The sequence below is a fragment of the Mus caroli genome, chromosome 1 (assembly GCF_900094665.2).
Source record: "Mus caroli chromosome 1, CAROLI_EIJ_v1.1, whole genome shotgun sequence".
Classification (NCBI taxonomy): Eukaryota; Metazoa; Chordata; class Mammalia; order Rodentia; family Muridae; genus Mus; species Mus caroli.
In genome coordinates, this window is record NC_034570.1 from 86,275,370 (window position 1) to 86,296,408 (window position 21,039).

The 21,039-nt window shown below is 48.3% G+C and overlaps 1 protein-coding gene and 1 non-coding gene across 2 annotated transcripts; one reads left to right on the plus strand and one right to left on the minus strand.

Annotated features, from left to right (window-relative positions):
• The first annotated feature begins 940 nt into the window (after window positions 1-940).
• Window positions 941-19,345, plus strand: Ing5 (inhibitor of growth family member 5). The gene is made up of 8 exons (XM_021170935.2): window positions 941-1,018; window positions 3,045-3,116; window positions 8,907-9,073; window positions 9,450-9,561; window positions 9,708-9,801; window positions 13,461-13,596; window positions 13,724-13,785; window positions 15,534-19,345. The coding sequence occupies exons 1-8, from the start codon at window positions 982-984 to the stop codon at window positions 15,574-15,576; spliced, it is 723 nt and encodes a 240-aa protein (XP_021026594.1). The 5' UTR covers window positions 941-981; the 3' UTR covers window positions 15,577-19,345.
• Window positions 5,560-5,665, minus strand: LOC115032372. The gene has a single exon (XR_003838051.1). It is a non-coding gene; the product is annotated as a U6 spliceosomal RNA (small nuclear RNA).
• Window positions 19,346-21,039: the final 1,694 nt, after the last annotated feature.

Here is a 21,039-nt window from a genome sequence, read left to right on the forward strand (position 1 = left end):
CTCTAGCCACATTTGCCTAAATATGGAAGCAGCTAAGGATGTCCTCCAACACTGCAAACTGATAAACTGGTAATTACACAGTGGAATAATTTTGAAGTAAAAAGTGAATTATCAAGACTTACTAGGACATGGAGGAACCTGAACTGAAAAATGATAAATGCAGCCAGTCTGAAAAGACTCTATACTGTAAAATGCATCTACATGGCATTTTAGCAAGCAAAGTTACAGAGACTCTAAAACGTTTATTAGTTACAAGTATGCGTGTGTGTGTGCGCGCGCGCTATTGTAATAGACCAGAGGAATTAAAGGCAGTGAAAAATATTCTACAGGATGCTATAAGGGGGATACTTAATACTTCTCAGAAATATTAGAGCCCACCAAGAGTGGACTCTATGGTAAACCCTGGATTTTAGTTATATTGTTTCATTAACTGTAACAGAGTTGCCGTAGGAATGTAAAATGTATTTTTGCGGGCATCGAGGGGTGCGTGGCTTCTTCACGAAGTGCGAGTCAAGGCAACCGAGGTCCAGTGTGGGCACGCCCCTCTCGGGACCAGACAGCCACAAAGAGCATGGAAGTTAACCGATGCCTGTGACCCCCTCAGCCAGGAGAAACCACAGGCAGCGGGTGTCTGAACAACGCGGGAAGAGCGGCAGGTGTCGCTGGCAGGCTTGGCGCCAGCACACGTGCAAGCGGAGTCCCCTGCCAAGGCTTGGAATCCGGCTGGGCCAGAGACAGAGCTTCCACATTGCAAACTGCGAACCGAGCACATCGCCCATCCGCGTCCCCTCAGGGCAAGCTCCACAGCGCCGCCTGGCGACCACAGCCGGCCGGAAGCCTAGGGGTGGTCCCTGAGTTGCCCCGCCCACTTTCCGGCCAATCGGAGCACGCGGCTCATGAATAGTGAGCGCGCGGCGCCGCCCCGCCCCGAGTCCGCGGCACCGCCCGCTCGCGCAGACCCCGAGCGTGGCCGAGGCGAAGATGGCGACTGCCATGTACTTGGAGCACTATCTGGACAGTAAGCACTCTGGCCGAGCCGCCGCCCGCGCGGGTCCGCGCCGCCGCCGCCGCCCCCGGCCCACCGCGATCCGTGCGGGGCTCCGGGATGCGGAGGAGGATGGGGACTGATCATGGGGACTGTGGGGGCTCACGGCGGGTCTGGGGCGGGGCCGCAGATGGAGGGCGTGGGGCGCGGCGCGGGGTCCCGCCGCCTCCGCCGCGCCAATTCCAGGTGCGTCACGGAGGGGTGTGGCCTGGGGCTCAGCCCGCCTTCTCCGCTTCGGCCACACCCCCGACGCTGACCACGCCCCTGTTCCCGCCTCTCTACTTCGGTCTAGGTTGCGGGGAGGCCCGCCCCTTCTTCACCTGCGGCTTGTGGTGCTCAAATCCCGCTGTAGAGCCAAAGCCACAGTGTTTGCTTGTGGAGCTGTAGGAAGGAGCTCCAGGCTAGTGGGGGTGCCTTTTTCGAGGGAACTCGTGCTATCACGAGCCAGCCCGGTAAGGGAGGATGCTCTGTATAACGGGTTGACCTTTGACATCCCAGACATTGGCAACTCTATTTATAGACGGTGAGATTGGCTCCCAGCAAGAATTGGGAGGAGGACTATTTCCTACTCTATAGTGGAAGAATTGAGACCCTTTGGAGGGAGGTAGATCAAGCCAGTGGAGTGCCATATTTTCCCCTGGGCAGTGGGACTCCAAGGTGAACTATCTTTATTCTGATGTCCATCCAGTAGGCATTCTGAGGAGGCGAGTTCATTTCACTGCTGGCATTGTGTGATGGCCCCTTTCTGCTCTCTCCACCTGCCCTGTGCCACCCATGCGTTGGCAGGAGCCCTATTTCTCTACAACTCACTGATTAGTTGGGGCACACTTTATATATATATATATATATATGTATATATGTATGTATGTATGTATATATGTATGTATGTGTATATATATATGTATGTATGTATATATGTATATATATATATATATATATCCCAAGATTAAGGCATGGGTAAATATAGATCCAGAAACTGCTGATAAAGGTCTCTCTATCTGAGAGTAGAGAGGGCAACTGGAGGGTAGAAGGGTAAGTAGCTGACAGGGTTGCTGGAGTCAAGCTGTAGATAGGAATGTCTTGGTGAGCTCAGGAAGTTACAGGCTTAGAACAGCAAGTTTCATAAAATTTAGCCCTAAAATGCCGGCCTTGTCGGCTGTGGAGATATTTGAGTGCAGAAAGACCCAGAGAGGCAGCTGGAACCTTCTGTAAACTTAAGGACTGAGGCATATCTGCACTAGGGGATGCAGTGTGGGCAGAAAAGCCGCAGGGGTTGGTTTGCCAGCCAGCTCACTCGAACTGCAGGGACTGGTGAGCTGCTCATGGGACCTGCTCGGTGCCAATGGCTGCCTTTCCAGTGCTCATAGCAGTGTGTGACTAGAGACTGGTATGTTGGGCCTTGCCGAGAGAACAGTGTTTTGAGACTGCATGGTCTGCAGCTCCTGGCATTGTAGGAATCTGGACAAAGTTGGAGAGATCAAGGAGGACCCAGGTTCTGGCTTGAGCTTGGGAGGATGAAGTTCACTGTGTGTGACCTAGAGGCGAGGGAGGGTGTGGTTCAGGGGAGGAGTCTGAGCTGTCTTCCCGGCCTGTGTCTGCTGGGGGCCAGGTTTCTGCATCCTCCAGCTTCTGGCACTTCTGAAACTGTCAGCCCCTACAAAGTCTTAATCATTTTGGTCCCCAAACTAGGACAGAAATAGATGAAGCCTGCTGTTGTAGGCTTTGGTGTAAGGCCCTGTATATTTTATGTATATGAGTGTTTTACATGTATGTCTGTGTACCACATGTATGCAGTGCTCTCCAAGGACAGAAGAGGGCATTGGATCCCTCAAACTAGAGTTACAGATGGCTGTGAGCTTTTCGTGGGTGCTGAGAGTTGAGCTTGAGATTACTGGTAGAGCAGTAAGTGCTCTTAACAGCTGAGCCGTCTCTCTCTCCCATCCACGGAGGCAGGTTTTTGTCGTACTGAGAAGTAGAGCAACTTTCTTGTCTCTTTCAGGCATCGAGAACCTTCCTTGTGAACTTCAGAGGAACTTCCAGCTGATGCGAGAGCTAGACCAGAGAACAGAAGGTGGGTGTAGCCTGGGCTGGGTTTTCACCAGAGAGAGACAAGAGCGGGCGTGGGGTGTCTCAGGGCCCTGAAGGGACCTTGTATAGTGGAGGGTTAGCATTGCACAGTGTCGTGGAAGGAGTGCTGGTCCTTTTTTTGTTTTTTGTTTGTTTTGTTCTTGCTATGTACTGGCTGTGTAGACCAGTCCAGGCCCAAACTTGGATCCACTTGCCTCTACCTCTGGAATGCTGGAATTAAAGGTGTCCACTATCATGCCTAATTTTTGTGTGTGTTTGTTTTGAGACAGGGTGTTACTCTGTAGCCCAGGCTGGCCTTGAACTCTCAGTGCACCTTCCATAGCCTTCCACGTATTTGGGAAGGAGGAGCAATGCTGATACTTTTAATTCAGGGTTAGTTTCTTGTAGGATCAGCCTTGGGTTCAGACCTCATCTTCCACCTTATTTGAAAGGTGGTCTCTTGTCATCTTCACTGCTGCATATACCAGGCTGGCTGGGATTTTCCAGTTTCTGCCGCCCATCTCCAGTAAGTGCACTGGAATCGCAGAAGCACGTCCTACCACACTTGGCTTTTAAGTGTGGTCCTAGAGGTCCTAGAGGACTCAGGCTCGTGTCCGTATGCTCTCATTGCCTCTGAGCCATCTCCCTAGCCTATCTCTTGTAGCCCTGGCTGGCCTCAAACTCGCTCTGTAGCCCAGGCTGGCCTCGGACTCAGAGATGCACCGGCCTCTGCCTCCCGAGTGCTGGGATTTCATGTGTCCACCACTGCTCTGCTCTCCCGTTCCCGCATAGGTTCCTGTCTTACCTCTTCAACTGTTGTCCTTTGCAGTCAGCGTCTTTGTTGTTCATTTCTTTAAAATTTTTTTCTATTTCTGCGCTGTTTTATAAGTTGATTGTTCCTTTTCCAAGATGCTTTGGGCCAGAAGTATTTTGGGTTTTATGTTTTTCAGTTTTGGACTATGTAGTGACCTATGTTGGGAGTGCAACTCAAGTCTAAACAAATGAAAATGTGTGTCTGGAAGGCAGTTTTATCACCTTGCTATTGATTTTGTGTGTGTGAAATCATGCTTATGCTAAACTGCATGTTAATGGCCTTCACCTGAGGTCAGGTGTGGGCTCTCCAGTCATGGCATCTTGTCAGCGTTCAGACAGTCTCAGGGGAGGTGGAGAGATGTCTCAGCAGTCAGGAGAAGTGTTCTTTCAGAGGGCCCAGTACCAGGAATCACATGCTTTTCACATCCAACTGTCGTTCCAGGTCCTTCACCAGGTACCAGGCATGCACACAGTGTATCTGCATACATGCAGACGAAACATGTACGTAAAATGAAAACAAATTTTCATATTTTCATTGGTGGATTAGGAATATTCCACCAATGTTTAGAAAGTTAGTAATGTTTTGTCTTTTGATATTTTCATACTTAGAAACATTTCTTAATTATTTTTTAAAATTTATTTTATTGGTTTTTCTTTTTTTCTTCTTCTTCTTCTTTTTTTATTTTGGTTTTTCGAGACAGGGTTTCTCTGTGTAGCCCTGGCTGTCCTGGAACTCACTTTGTAGACCAGGCTGGCCTTGAACTCAGAAATCCGCCTGCCTCTGCCTCCTGAGTGCTGGGATCAAAGACGTGTGCCACCACGCCCAGCCAGCTCACTTTTTTTTAAGTTAATTTATTTGTGTGTGTTTGTGTACTTATACGCATGTGTTTCTGTCAGAGTGTACATATGTGGAGATCAGAGGGTAACTTTGGGAATCTGTTCTTTCTAGGGATTGAACTTGGGTCATCAGGCTTGATGGCAAATACCTTCAACCACTGAGCCATTTTCACTGTCTGTCCCTCCACCCCTTCAAATGGGGTCTCCTAGCCTGGGTTGGTCTTGAACTTGCTGTGTAGCCAAGGCCTAATCCTACCTCCTCTATCTCTCAGGTACTGGGAGTGTAGCAAGTGCTGTCCTGCCAGGCTTTCAACTCCCTACTTCTAAGCAACATGCTCTTGTTGCTCACCCTTCCTTCCTTCCTTCCTTCTTTCTTTCCTTCCTTCCTGTCTTTGGTGGAACTCACTGTGTAGACCAGGCTAGCCTGGAACTCACCAGAGATGCACTTGTCTCTACCTCCTGAGTGCTGGGATTAAAGGTGCGCGCCACCAACCACACTAGGCTTCTTTTTCTTGTGATTTTATTTGATGATTTTTGTGTACGTGTGTCTGTATGTGCATGTGCGCTCCCAACAGTCTCTGTGAGGTTTAGAGGACAATTTGTGGGAGGTGTTTATTTTCTTTCCCTCATGTGTCCTGGGAATTGAACTCAGGTGGTCAGGTTGACAGTGGCAAGCTCCTTTACCTGCCTGTCACCCAGCACTGGATGCTGGATCCTCTTGTTGCTTTTTCTTATTTTCAGACAGCTCCAGACTGGTGTTGTTACGGCAGTGAAGATGTCTTTTGGTTTGTTTTGTTTTGAAGTTTGAACGCTTCATGAATTTGTGTGTCATCCTTGTGCAGGGACCACTCCAATCTTCTCTGAATCATTGCAGTTTTAGTACATGTGCTGCCGAGTGAACACGAAGATGTTCTGGACCGCTAGCGCTTTGCCTGTCTCCGGGGTGTGGTCTACTTTAGCCCCTGGTGAAGAGGGTGTGTTTGCAGGGCAGGCCTGTGTTGTGCTTACATGACTTATTGTGTTTTGAGACAGTTTTACTTTGTGTAGCTCTGGCTGTCCTGGAACTCACTCTGGAGACCAAACTGGCCTTGAACTCACAGATACTCTCCTCTGCCTCCTTGCGCTGGTGTGCACCTCTAAGCCTGGCTCTTACAGGATTTTTCTGAATAACTGTTTTCCTTGGAGTTACTGATAACTTTGTTTTCTTTGCTTCCCACTTTCTGTCCTTTGCTTCCAGCCACCCCCAAACCCCTCAACTGTCAGAGTGAGGTCCCACTGGAGGGTCCCCATTTCCCAGGCTGTTGATTAATGTGTGTTCACCCACCTTTCTTTGCTGCTCTTGAAAATCTCTGTTGACATTCTCTTTGGAGAACCCTGTTCCTTGGATCTGGAAGTCCTCCCTTTTGGTTTGCTCCGTTTGTTTTGACAGGAAGTTAGAAGGACAGGTCAGTCAGTTTGCCATAGAGGTGACTTGCGGTGACAGCACTCGTGTGAAGAGTAGTTGTCCCAGCCTTCATTTGAGTGCTGTTTATCTGGGTGTGGAGCTCCAGAGAATGCCGAGAATATCACTGCTGTCTCCTGACCTGCATGCTGGTCTTGAGAACTCTGATATTATTTAGGTTCTGAAATTAAGCAATTTTGGTATAGGGGCTGGAGAGACGGCTCAGTGGTTGTTGGGTTTGTAGAAGACCTGAATTTGCTGCTCAGCACCCTCAAGAGGCTCCCTATTGCCTGTAATTCCAGCTCTAGGGGATCTGACACCCCTGGCCTCCTTGGTTACTCATTTGCGCATGTCCACACATGCTCACATTAAAAACTAATGAGAATGGGACAGACTTTTAATGCCAACACTCGGGAAGCCGAGGCAGGCAAGTCTCTGAGAGTTTGAGGCCAGACTGGTCTAACCAGAGTGCTCTAGGACAGCCAGGATTGCATAGTGAGACCTTGTCTCAAAAAGCCAACCAAACTAAAACAAACAAAAAAACTAATAAAAAAATCTTGATAAAAATGAGAAAAGAAATGTTCTCTTTTCTTTTGAGATTTATTTATTGATTCATTTGTTTTTTTCAAAACAGGGTTTCTCTGTGTAGCCTTGGCTGTCCTAGAACTGACTCTGTAGACTGGCCTTTAGCTCAGAGATCTGCCTACTTCTGCCTCTTATGTACTGAGATTAGAGGCATGCATGACCACTGCCTGGCAATGAGATTTAAATTATATATATATTTGTTTGTGATAGGTGTTACAGTCAATATTATTAGTGGATATCTACCCCACCTTTGATCATTTAGTTCCCAAGTAAAAGACACAAGACCTTTGTATTTTTAATAAGCCTTAAAGCACTAGAGCTGGGCAGATATCAACTTTCTGTGCTGTATTTTGTCTACTTCCTGTCAGTAACTCCGAGTTGTCATGTATTGCCTGGGCTACTTCTACTCCAACAAGTGGGCCCTCATGACCATGTGCTCACAATCCATCTCCTCTGTAGCACCTTTTTCCTCTCCCCCTCAAGATCCCTGCCTCTGACTCTAAGCCTAGGAACCATAGCCCCGCCTACGTCTCTTCTGCCTGGCTACAGGCTATAGGCATTTTTATTCAACCTATAGCTTTAAGTAGCAAGGTTTGCACAACCAAAGCTGACATACTTGAGAGAATTCACCCTGAGGCAACTGGACCTTGGGATACAGAATTTAGCATTACAATACATAGCAATACACCAAATCTCAACCATTATTTTATGTTTCTCTGCAGCAGCACTGGCTGTCATAAACTTGCTTTGGGGCTGGAGAGATGGGATCTGATGCCCTCTTCTGGTGTGTCTGAAAAGAGCAATAGTATACTCATATAAATATAATAAATCTTTAAAAGTAAGTAAATAAATAAATAAAAAAAACTTGCTTTGTAGGCCAGTCTGGCCTCAAACTCACAGATAACCATTTCCTAAGTGCTGGGGATTAAAGGCACATGCCACCATCTCCAGTGTAATGTGAATGTTTTTAAAATTATTTTTTATGTGTTTGGGTATTTTGCCTGCATATGTGTGTCACATGTTTGTCTGATGCCAGAAGAAGGCTTTGGACTCCCTGGTAGTAGAGGAAGAGAGGGACAACTCTGTGGGTGTTGGCAGTTGAAACCCCCAGGCTCTCTGGAAGAGCATCAGTACTCTTAACCTCTGAGCCGTCTCTCCAGCTTTCTTCTCTGAGATTTTTCTGTTTTAAGACTTATTTATTGGGACTAGAGAGATGGCTCAGCAGTTAAGAGCACCGACTGCTCTTCCCAAGGCCCTGAGTTCAATTCCTAGCAACCACATGGTGGCTCACAACCATCTGTAATGGGATCCGATGCCCTCTTCTGGTGTGTCTGAAGAGAGCAATAGTGTATTCATAAACATTAAATAAATAAATAAATAGATAGATAGATATTTTTAAAAAAGACTTATTTATTTATTTTATGTATACGAGTACAATGTAGTTGTCTTTAGACACTCCAGAAGAGGGCATCAGATCCCATTACAGATGGTTGTGAGCCACCAGGTGGTTGCTGGGATTTGAACTCAGGACCTCTGGAAGAGCAGTCAGTGCTCCCAACCGCTGAGCCATATCTCCAGCCCTTCTCTGAGATTTTTAAGTTTCACAGGGGCATTCTTTGGGACAACATTGCTCATTGCTGGGACTGTTTACAGATTAGAAGCACTGTGATTTCCAAACGAGGAGACTTCACTTCTTGGAAATATGATTGACATTCAGACAGTTATAAAGCGTTTATAGATGAGTTCACAGCTGCCATTAGGCCAGCTTCTCTTTCCTACCTCTTAGCTGAAGAGACCCACCGTGGTACCTGGAAATTTTGTGGGAGTAACCGCTCTCCCTGAAACCACAGAGAGTCCCACTTCTCAGTCAGAGCAAAGAGTTGTACATGTCTCTGCCGTTGCTATTCATGGAAGCATGCAGGATGTTTCTATGTGTCTTGCTGTGTTGTTCACTCCTTTGGCTATATGACTAAGTTGTACAACAGGAACCAGGCAAGGGGATCACATGGGTGTGCTGCTGTCCAGAAATCGTACAGTGACATGGCCAGCGATGCTCTTGCCAGCTTCCTAGATGCTTGTCACTGCCTCTTACTTCCGCTTGTCACCTGTCCTCATTAGATAAGAAAGCAGAGATCGACATCCTGGCTGCAGAGTATATTTCCACAGTGAAGACTCTCTCGTCAGCCCAGCGTGTGGAGCACCTCCAGAAGATCCAGAGCGCCTACAGCAAGTGCAAGGAGTACAGTGATGACAAGGTGCAGCTGGCCATGCAGACCTACGAGATGGTGAGTGCAGGGGCCAGTGCAGCCTCCTGCTGCCTTCTGTGCCCCCGAAGGAGAGAGTGTGCAAGTGTGTAAGGGTGCATGGAAATGTGTAAGGTGTGTAGAAATGTGTATCTGGAATAGGAGTTTGGAGCACCTAGAAAAGACACACTGGGGTCTTCATCTGGGCCTCTTCCCATGATTTTGTTTTTTTGAGGGGGTGGGGGGAGCTGTTTTTCTTACTTGTTGGTGAAACCATGTTTTGTTTGCTCGAGTTTTCTTGGGGTCCTGGGGGATCTAATCCAGGGCTTTTGCACACAAAGCAAAGGCTGAGCCACCGAGCTGTATCCCTAGCCCTCTTTTTTACCCTGAGGTCAGCTTTTTAAGTGTCTTTTTGCAGGTGGATAAGCACATCCGAAGACTTGATGCTGACCTGGCGCGCTTTGAGGCTGACCTGAAGGACAGGATGGATGGAAGTGACTTTGAGAGCACTGGAGCGCGGAGCTTAAAAAGCAAGTTGGCTGCCATTCTGTTTACTGTGATTGTAGCTTTGAAGGCTCATCTAAATGTGTTAGGGACTCGATGGTCAATGAATCGGGATGGATCTTTCTCTGCTTTGGTCTGTTCTGTGAGAATAATGGGGGTCTTTATTCTTCAGAAGGCCGGAGTCAGAAAGAAAAAAGAAGCTCCCGGGGCCGAGGCAGGCGGACGTCAGAAGAGGATACCCCAAAGAAGAAGAAACATAAAAGCGGGTAAGAGGGTTTGCTTTGCCTGGTGTTATTTGAAACAGGTTTCTCTGTGTAGCCCTGGCTGTCCTGGAACTTGCTCTGTAGACCAGGCTGGCCTCGAACTCACAGAGATCTGCTTGCTGCTGCCTTCCAAGTGCTGGGATTAAAGGTGTGTACCACCACTGCCCAGTGCTTTCTTTTAAAATGACTTACGTGGCTGTAGTTATAAAAACTGTAGAGTGACCGTCTTGATCCCTTAGGGTGACTTCTTCCTCTCTGGTTCAGGCAGACTGAGCCAGGGTCTGCCTAGTACTGCTCCACAAACCCTCCTTCAGGAATTGTGGGAATTTGCCCTGGCTCTCAGTCGGGAGTTCTGGTTTCCCACAGGTTGCCCTCGATTTCAGTCTGTCTTTTTTGCCTCCAGTTCATCCTGCCCATACCGCTTGTGGGTTGAGGGAGGCTGGGCGTGAAAACAATCCCTGGTCTCACAGATTCCAGAGCTGAGGGAATTGTCACTCTGCCTTTGTCTAAGTGTTCTCATTTAGTTCCCACATTTGGTACATATTCTGAGTGTAGATGGCTACCACATGCAGGTCCTAAAGTGTCACATTGGTAGCTGGGCCACCAGTCCTGCCAAATCCAGCAGATGGAGAAAGCCCTCTCCCACTATAGATCACCAGTATCCTGCTGCCTAGAAGAGGTGGTTCTGAGCTTTTGGTGGCAGTGTGATGTCTTTGCTCCTTCCCAGAGGCTCTGTGGTTTTGTTGCTTCTGGGTTTGCATAGACGTTCTTGCTGCTCTCTTTATGGAGTGTTTCACAGAGTGTCCTCAGCATGAAGAGCCCAGAAGAGGGGTTTCTAGGTGGTGGGGAGACCAGTGCCCACAGGTTGGCATCCTCCTGAGGCCTCAGGCATTATAACTGCTCCTAAAAACGTACAGTTGAGGCAGGCTGTTCACTTTCTCCTTGGATGGGAGCCAGGGAGCCATCGTGTTATAGGCCCATTTGCTGGGCTGCCTGCTGTAGTGGCTGAATGGTGACAGTGGTGGGGCACCTGCTCTGCATTGACTTTATATTGTCCCTGAATGTCAGTGTAGACACTATCCTGATTTACTTGTGTTGAGACAGGGCAGACTTGAGGAACAAAGGGTGTGGTCGGGCCTTGACATCTGATTACAGAGCAGGCATCTGGAGACTGCAAGAGTTATTGAATCCTGCCCTTGCTGGATCTTGGAGGTAGCTTAGTGTGGCTTCAGAACCTGAACAGGCTTTCACTTGCCTGTTGCTAACCTGGAGTGCTGTATAGTCCTGGTCCCTATCACTACCTAGATGAGATAAGCTAAATATTTCAGTTCCAGCTTGGTGATAGCTGTCATTTTCCATGGGGGACTTGGAGCAGTGCTGGGTCAGGTTCCTGTGGGTCAGTGACCACTTGACCAGATGACGGGTGTCACAGAGTTCCTCTCCTAGGACTGTTAGACCATCTGTTTCCCATCTTGGGTCCTGTGAGCTAGAGTCAATACCAGCTCCTTAGCTGCCCCAGGGCCATGTTTTCTGGCAAGCCAAGGCTTACGTGTGGGAACCAAGGGGTCAGTTTCTTCTGTAGTCCTTATTCTAAAGCTTGGATAAGCAGCTGGGTTCCTTCTGCCCTACCTGGATTGTTAGGGAATCACATGAGTGGCCATGTCTAGTGCGAGATTCCTGGCCACATCTGGGAGGAAAGCTTACCTAGCCAAGAGCTAGAACAAGTCACATGCCCAAGGGACAGGGATTACCTTTGGGTCCCACTTCCTAGGCTGTCTTCTTGTCCTCTTCTGCTCTCTTCTGTCTTTTGTTGTCTCTGTCAGAGACAAGGTACTAGTGTGTACAAGCTGCCCTTGAACTTTCTTCATTGCTCAGGCTGGCGTTGAACTTGGAATCCTCTTGTCCCAGCTTTCCAAGTGCTGCCTTAAAGATGGGTGACCCCATAGCTCACTGACTGAACCTGGAGATGCTGAGCTCTAGGTCACGTGACAGCTGACTGGCTGTGACTGTTGGGTGGAACTTCCCATAGGAAAGTACAGAGGTAGCCAATAGAATTGAGCTACAGAGCCAGGCACACTCCTGGCCTTGGCTACTGATGGTAGGGCCATGAAAGCCAAGAGGCAAGACACAGAGTCACAGATCTTAAAGAAAGTTTCCTGCTGGGCAGTGGTGGCACACGCCTTTAATTCCAGCACTTCGGAGGCAGAGGCAGGTGGATTTCTGAGTTCAAGGCCAGCCTGGTCTACAGAGTGAGTTCCAGGATAGCCGGGGCTACACAGAGAAACCCTGTCTCGAAAAAAACAAACAAACAAAAAAACCAAACAAACAAAAAAGAAAGTTTCCTGCTTGAAGGAGCTCTTGGGAGTTGCTTACAAACAGTATTGTGGAGCGCTAGGACTTAGACATGTTCTTGTGACATTTCTATTCAGAGAGACAGGTGAGTGGAGGTATTGGTTTCCTGCTATGGGGAGGCCCCACTTCTCGAGCCCCTGAGGTGCTGGGCTGGACTGTAGATGCACACCCACGTGCATCAGCAGTAACTGCAAAGGCCCGGGCAAACTTTTGGAAATTGAAAGGCAAGGAGCCCAGGCAGCTATGCTGTTTGCCATTTCCCTCATAGGGACTGGCCACATGTATTTATCACTATATGTTCCTGGTTTAGCGGCAGATAGGGATAGTGGTAATAGAGGTATAGGGACTATACTGTCTAGACTGCCCCCGCAAGTCTAATGTCCAGCTCTACAGTGAGGGTGGAGGGTGGTGCTGGACTGAGCAGGCAGAAATTACAGAACAGGAGTCTCACTAGGCCACTGTATAGAGGCCCAGAGGCATCTGTAGGCATTAGTGCATGAGTGAGCAGGGCAGTGTGTACCATACTGGCTCTTGTTACCCTGGTGGGCAGCTGGGTGAGTTAGTGGGTAGATACGTGGAACCCAAGGCAGGTAAGAGGGGCTGCCAGTGTATTGTTTGGGGTGAGGATACCTGCGTAAGTGCAGAGGATACACTGTCCCTTCTCACGGGAGAAGGAGCAGTCTATTGGCTGTAGTGGCCTGGTGAATGCCTGCCTCAACCCTTAGGCCAGACTTGGGTGAGACACAAATGGACTTTTCTCAAATGTTAGCTGTCTGCTGATAGGGCTCCATGTCCCTATCAGGAGGGGGCCCAGAGAAAGCAGTAGCCTTGTCCTGTTGGGGAGGGGTCTATGTCCCCAGTAGACAGTGATGGTTGTTGTTGTGTAGTGGGTTCTGAGTGATCACTGGGGCCTCGGCTGGTGTGAGGGCAGTGTGATTTCTGTTTGCTGTTTGCTGCTGCCCCAGGGTGTGTGGCTGGGAATAGTCCAAGGGAATCTCTTCAACTGATCATTAGCACACCATATTGTTCTCATTATAAATTCTTAGGAGAGATTTGGCTGGAAGGTTTGAGGCTTGTACCTCAGTGATAGGTTAACAAGAAAATTGGAAGTAAGTTTATACATGGTCATTAGCTCAGAGTCATTGTAGAGTCTTTCCTTGGAAGCTGCAATCATCCTTTGTTGCAGGGTAAAGGAGCCCTGGGCCATTGGTGGAAAGGCTGCAGTGTGGCCTTCACAGTGTGGCCTTGTATGCTGTTTCCTGCCTTCTTCCTGGTGCCCTGTGCTCATCAGATCCTTTCTTTCCCGTCAGGTCTGAGTTTACTGACAGTATCCTATCTGTGCACCCCTCTGATGTGCTGGACATGCCTGTGGATCCGAATGAGCCTACATACTGCTTGTGCCACCAGGTGTCCTACGGGGAGATGATCGGCTGTGACAATCCGGATGTGAGTGGCTCGTGAAGAACACATATACTTGGGGACAAATGTTGTAGAGATGGGTGGGTGTTGGCCTTTCTGTGTTTAATGTGGAGCATACATGGGTGTGACACAGGCTTTCCCCCTTGCTTTGCAGTGTCCCATTGAGTGGTTTCACTTTGCCTGCGTGGATCTCACCACAAAGCCCAAAGGAAAGTGGTTAGTATGGAGTGACTGCCCTTGGGCAAGTGTGTCTGGTGCTCTGGGTCTTGTATGTCTCTATTTCTGCAACATTGGTCCTGGCTGGGGAGGGGCTGTGGTGGTGGTACACTTAGAGAGATCTGCTTCCCAGCTTACCCAGGTTTATATGCTGTTTATACTGGTACTCTCTGAAGAAGAGCTGTTTGGCTCCCTCCCTCCATCCTGGTGTGTATCCAGTATGCCAGGCCAGGGTCTGCTGCTGCTCCCGCAGGTCTCTGCCTGACAGAGCAGAGGAGGCTTGTGTATTCTTGTTCCCGTCCTACATCTGCTCAGCAGTAGACTAGTGTTCAGCATGTCTCCGAGGTTTGAGAACCTGGTGGTGTTGACTTGAGTTAAATGTGGGTGCATATTCTTAAAATGAAGTAGTGCGGGGGCTGGTGAGATGGCTCAGTGGGTAAGAGCACCCGACTGCTCTTCCGAAGGTCCAGAGTTCAAATCCCAGCAACCACATGGTGGCTCACAACCATCTGTAACAAGATCTGATGCCCTCTTCTGGAGTGTCTGAAGACAGCTACAGTGTACTTACATATAATAAATAAATAAATCTTAAAAAAAAAAAAAAAGAAGTAGTAGGAACCCAGCCCTTCTCAGAGGAGCACTCGGAGCATCTCATGGTAACAGTCTCAGTGTGTAGATCAGCCTGTGGCCAGTTGGAGAGCCAGCTAGGAAAGGAGAGTGCCTGCTCTGCAGCAAGGGCTTTGGTCAGTGCCCTGATGATGTGTGTGGTGTGAGTGTTAACCTCATGTTAAAGACCCATATGGCAGGCCCTTTGGCTGTGCCTGTGCCTTGTGGGAATTGGCTGGGCTGCGGTGGTGGTGGGCATGTGAGCAGCCGTGTAGCCGTGTAGCTGGGCTAGGGAAAGAGCGACCATGTGAGGCGTGGGGTCTGACTTTGAGTTCAAGGTAGATGCGGTGAGTTGTTTGTGGGATTTCCAGGTGGGGGAGTCTAACCGCACTGGCAAAGCTGTTGGGGTGCTCCCTCTGAGAGTCTGGAGGCCTGACAGCCGCCTCATGTGCTGGGCCCAAAGCCAGACAGAGGAACTGGGGAATGGGGTTCCAGTGCAGTCTTTGCGTAGCTTACCAGAATGGGCTTCCTCAGAGAGACACAGTCACTGTAGTACTGGCCTAGGTGCTCAGAGCTTCTTAGTACAGAGGGGTGTGATGATAGCTGTTACGTGGATTAGAGTTGTCTCTCACATGGGAACTTATTAGAATGTCCCTTTGGATCATGAGTGGCTATTACGTTCTTGAGTGTTGGTGAACACTGAATCTCTGATGTGTGTTTGTTCTGTGTGCTTGAACCATAGCACTGTGTGACCTGTGTGACCCATATAGGGCCCAGTCCAGCTGTGCCAGGAGCTGTTGTTCACTGGCTTACAGGCTTGTATCTGTACACGTGGTCTTGAGTATGACCAATCTGCCAGCCAGCTATTGGTGTCAGCTCTATAGTGGACACCCCATATTATGGCCAGCCTTACCAACTTGGTCCCCAGGCTGCGCTGATAGGTATTATTAGTCAGCTTCAGATATGCTCAAACCAGTAGTTGAAATGTCAGCTTTCCCCAGAGGAAAGAGCACCTCTTACTCGGTGTAGCTGTTCTCTGGCACTTGGTTCCCAGAGTCCAGACACCCTGAGATATGCAGGAAGTCTACCTGGGGTCCTGTGCTCCAGGAGAAACGATGATCCCAACGCCTTTCTCGTCACAGGTTTTGTCCACGATGTGTTCAGGAAAAGAGGAAGAAGAAGTAAAGAAGAGGCTGCTGTGCCAGACTGAAGAGCAAGCTAATATATTTCCTCACTCATGTTGCAATATGATCTTTCATTTTAAAACTACCTTATTTCGACTGATATTTAATAATTCAGTGGCCAGTTGTAATTTTGGATATTTCCTAAAACAAGAAGCCGCTGCACCATTTGCACAGAACAATCTCACAGGGACTTGCCACAGTGACTTTAGGAGCAGGCTCCCCATCCCTCAACCTCCCAGCACTGGGAATGGCCACACCATCAGTGATGTGTGTCAGTTTGAGCTGTAGGCAAAGTGCATGGTGCAGGGTGAATGCATTTTAACCTGTTACACTGCCACTGCTTTGTGACTAGAGGGTCAGCCTTGCGTGTCCATGGTTTCCAGGATTGTCTATGGCAGCATGGAAGCACAGCTGGTGCTCTGTGAGTAAAGTATTGTCAGACACTGCCCCATGCTGTGCTCTGACCCTTACTGGAGACCAGGCACTCTTGGCCAAGATCCCTCTGATGTGTCTGGAAGGGACCGGGGGGCTCTTCCCAGGTGGAAGTACCCTCCGTCGTTTTGTGCACCACCTTTTCCTGTGAACTTCCGGCCCTCCCTGGAGATTGAGCTTCCGTTAGCCTTGGACTGTCAGTTACCACAGCCAGCACTGCCCAACAGCGGACAGCCAGACAGCCAGGCTGAGCTTCCAGCTCTCTGGGGATTCCCGCCTATATTTTTTTACTGTGAAGATGAAATTATTGTACTAGCATGAAGGTCATGGGTCTGTGTGTCTATGAAGTGAGTCTGTCTACTGTGAGCTGATTGTAGAACTCTGCTGTGTTGCATCCCACTAGGCCAGCAGCTTATGTTCAAGGGGACTATGATTATGTGACATGATTTGTGATTCTGTGTGCCCAATAGCAGTTCTGGAATGAAGGGAGGAAACTGGAGTGTACTCTTTGTTTGACCACTGTCCACAAAACCAGTGTTGAACTGTCGTGAAATAGTTGGGGGATGTATACACAGGGCCTGTTGAAATGCATCTGTGGTGGTTCCTTAAGCGTGACAGGATCCTGAGAGCTACTGTTGACTTAATTCCTCTGGCATGTCCTTCAGTAACTCAGGCCCTCTGAGAAGAATTAAAAGAGTCCAACTGGTACCTGGCCTCACCTCAGAAAAAGACCTGCAAGACAGAGCTGGGTTATGCAATTTCTGATGTAAGAAGAGGCTGGCTTTTTATATAATGACAGGCACATTGTTTTCTTCTGATGGTCACAAACAAAGCAGAAGGGTGTTGTCTCTGCCCCATACCCGTGTCACCATGGTCGTGTTCTTACTGGACGATGTCTTGCATAGCCTATCCTAGTGAAAGAGGAAGACAGGAGTGGCTTGTGTTTGTGCTACTGAATAAGTTGGTCTGTGTTGACCTTTCCTGGGCTGTAGGTACTAGGCAGGTTAGCTGTCGTTGATAGGCAAGTGCACAAGATTGTCTCTAGGCTAGGAAGAGCTTTGGGAATGGGGCTGGCATTCTTCTTGGGGACCCCTCTCAGGGTCAGATTAGATAGACATAACTTAGCCTTTAAAAGTTGTGTGGAACCCCCCCTCCCCGAAAGACCAGATCTCATGTATCCTAGGCAGGCTTTGAACTCACAATGTAGCTGAGAATAACGTTGATCTTTTGGTCTTTCTTCACCTCCCAAATGCTGAGGTTATAGGTGTGCACCAGTAAGGTCTGGTTTTGCAATGGTAGGGACCAAACCCAGAACTTTTTTTTGGTTTTTCAAGACAAGGTTTCTCTGTGTAGCTCTGGCTGTCCTAGAACCCACAGTGTATGTATGTGACCAGGCTGACCTCCAACTCAGAGATTCTCCTGCCTCTGCTTTCCAAGTGCTAGGACTAGAGAAGCATGCCCCACCACCGCCAGCTCCAACCTAGAACTCTGTGTTAGGCAAGCCTTCTGCAGATTGAGTCACACCCCAGCCTTCTCTTTATTCTTTTACCATATGTTCTCTTTCTTCAGTGCTTGGGGTCAGGCCTCATGCTTCCTTTTAATCTTAAATTTTAGATTATTTATTTATTTATTGGGAGGCAGGGCTTTATTATGTAAAATAAAGCTTTGAACTTGCAGTCATCTTGCTGGAGCTAGGCAGTGCTGGGACCACAGATGGCCGCCACCGTGTCTGGACTGCTTTTTAGTTTCTGTAACTACAGGACGTTTTTAATCTGATCTTGCCTTAGAAGCTGGGTTAATATGTGAGATTCAGCCTGAGGCAGCTGAGTCCTTTGATGATCAGGAAGAAGTGGCGTTTACTGGTGGAGGTGTTAGAGGCTGGATGAGTTTCATCTTCTGGCTTCCTGAGGTCATGCTGGCTCTTCCCCTGAGGTCTTCTACCTGGGGCCACCCTACATACTGGCTTCTGATTTTTATTTATTTTGTGAGTTTCTATGATTATCTGCTTTTTGACAGTTATAATGTCATGAAAATAAGATGCATATAGCTTGGCAAAAAACCAGAATTCATGAGTTTGGGGATTTAACTCCATGGTGAAAACCATGCCTAACGTGTGTGAAGTGCAATGTGGCATTGGCCGTATGTAGGTGAACAAAGCTGCCTTCCAAAAGTGATGGTCTAGGTTAGATCCCTGGCAACAAAATGGGGGGAAAGCAGAAAGGAAAATCTGTGGGTTGTGGCTGGTACTCTGGTGGAAGGCTTGTTCCCACTGCTGCTGTGTGTAAGCAAAGAGGGAACTCTAGGAGAAGCGTTCTGGCACCAGCTCCGCCTCAGATGTGGAGAAGCCATGAGCACACCGCTCAGCCCTGCTCCAGAAGCCTGAGTGTCTCCATCGCTGGACCAGACACTCTCATGCCTGCCGGTCGAGACCTGGCTCTTAAGCTGTCCTTGCTTCATCAACAGAGTGGGTAGAGTGATCCCCACAGCTGGCAGCTGCTTTGCCTGAGCCAAGGCTGGGTCTTCCCTGTGTAATTCCCCCTGTAAGTACAGGAGTGTTTTGCTGAGAGGAGGGGTCATCTTTCTTGTTTTCTGTGCACATTATCAGTAGTTTATTATAGAAGAAGCATGATGAATTAGTAAAAAACTGAGCCCCTAGATCTGTGAACATGTTAGTGGTGTGATGGTCCAAGCAGCACTGACCATTCGCCTATCCAGCAGGTGGGATCAGTAGGAGGCAGGCTGCCAGCCGTGTCTTCTACTCTACAGTGAAGAGCCCTGTGGTGTGAGGTTTTGTGGATGGCTGGGGAAGTGGGCACCTGCTTGCTCCTGTGTATACAGCATCTTGCCTTCTATCCCTCACCTGACCCCAGAAGGCCTTGGCGGGGATGCTTCGTCCAGAGAGCAACTTCTCCATGTGATCGCGGTGCCAGGGTTGGCCCTGTTAGAGGGCTGGGAGGTTAGGTAAGTCTTAAGGGTTTGAAATCAAACAGTGAGGAACATTTGTTTCAGGCTTTGAAACCCTGTTTTCTATGAACAGAGATTGATTGGTCTTCACTGCCTGTGCCGAGAGGAGCTTTAAAGCGGGGGAGGTCTAAGAAGTGTCTTTTTCCCTCAGAATGTGCTGTGGCCGTTGCTCTTCGCCACACTCCATCCATCAGGATGATCCAGCTTTAACAGGAATGTCACATTTTATTTTCAAGGAACTATTACCTATGTCCCCTTTGTAAAGGAGAGATACTATGGTAAATCTTTTTATTAAATAATGTAAAGATGTATATCTGTATTTTTGGATCATGGATTATGGATATATTGTTTAATAAAGTATTTTTGGGAAGAAACATTTGAAAGTAGATCATTTTGAAAACAGGTATGTTGATCCCTGTGCTATGTCAGAGGTGAGCATATGTCATGTTCAGTTACTCAGAGTCAAGGATGCCAAGAGGGACCCTATAGACCTAGGACCCTGAGTTTGGTTTTGGTTGGGTATTCAGGGAGGTCAGTGGCCAGTACTGCATTTCCAGACTCCCAGGGAAGATGTGTGCATGAATTCTTTTTTTTTTTTTAAAGATTTATTTATTTATTATATATAAGTACACTGTAGCTGTCTTCAGACATTCCAGAAGAGGGCACCAGATCTCGTTGCGGATGGTTGTGAGCCACCATGTGGTTGCTGGGATTTGAACTCTGGACCTTCGGAAGAGCAGTCGGGTGCTCTTACCCACTGAGCCATCTCACCAGCCCCGTGCATGAATTCTTGAGAACAGTAGCATCCCTTTGAGAACATCCTAGTCTGGTTGGGCAGTTTCCACACACATACACAAAAAGGCCCCAGACTGGTGCTTAGCAGAATTTATTTCCCACAGTTCTGAAGGTTTGAAATCAAGGTGCAAGCAAGGTTGATATCTGATAAAGGCTTTATATAGGCTGCTGCCTTCTCACTGTGTGCCCATGTGACAGTATGTGTGGCGCTGGGTAGAAAGGGAATTCTCTGGTATTTATCTCATTTTGTAGCCTTGACTAGCTTGGAATTCTGGCCTGAAATCCCAACACCTGGGAAGTCAGACAGGTTGTTCCCTGAGCTGTAGGTAGCCTAGTCTACATAGCTAGTTGCAAGCCAGGCTGGCCAGTGTAGTGAGATACAGGACTCTGAGCATGCTAGGCAAGTGCTCTATCAACTGAGTTACATCCCAGTCCCCAGGACTTCTTTAAAACTGATCCTGAAGGTCCCAGCCATAAGCTCCTACTTCCCCTTAATTACAGCCATGTAGACTCTGCCCCCAAACAGTCAGGTTAGGGGTTAGGGCTTCCACATGCAAATCTGGGCATATCCATTACTGAGGCATCTTGGATATTTACTTGGCCAGTGCTGAGTTAACATGGTCAGCATGAGACCCAGCTTTGCACCCATCATGGGAAACACTTTGTCAGAGGCTGTGGTTTTAGGGGAAGGGTCCAAGATACTGCTGGCTTTGGTGACTGGGTACTGGATGTATAAAAGGACCAAATACGTAGGTCTCTTTCCTGAGCCTGTAACTGATTGTCTAAGGGTTACTAATGCTGTGATAAAACACCATGACCTTGGAGACACTCACAGTGCCACATGACTGTTCATCACCAAAGGACGTTAGGACAGAAACTCAAATAGGGCAGGATCCTGGAGGCAGGAGCTGATGCAGAGACCATGGAGAGGTGCTGTTTACTGGCTTGAGTTCATGGCTTGGGTCAGCCTGCTTTCATGTAGGATTCAGGACCATTAGCCCAGAGATGGCCCCACCCACAATGGGCTGGGCCCTCTCCTATCAATCACTAAGAAAATGCCTTTTCTTTCTTTTTTTAAGGATTTATTTTATGTATGTGAGTACACTGTTACTGTCTTCAGACACACCAGAAGAGGGCATCAGATCACATTACAGATGGTTGTGAGCCACCGTGTGGTTACTGGGAATTGAACTCAGGGCCTCTGGCAGAGCAGTCTTAACCACTGAGCCATCTCTCCAGCCCGAAAGTGCCTTTTTTTTTTTTTTTTTTTTAA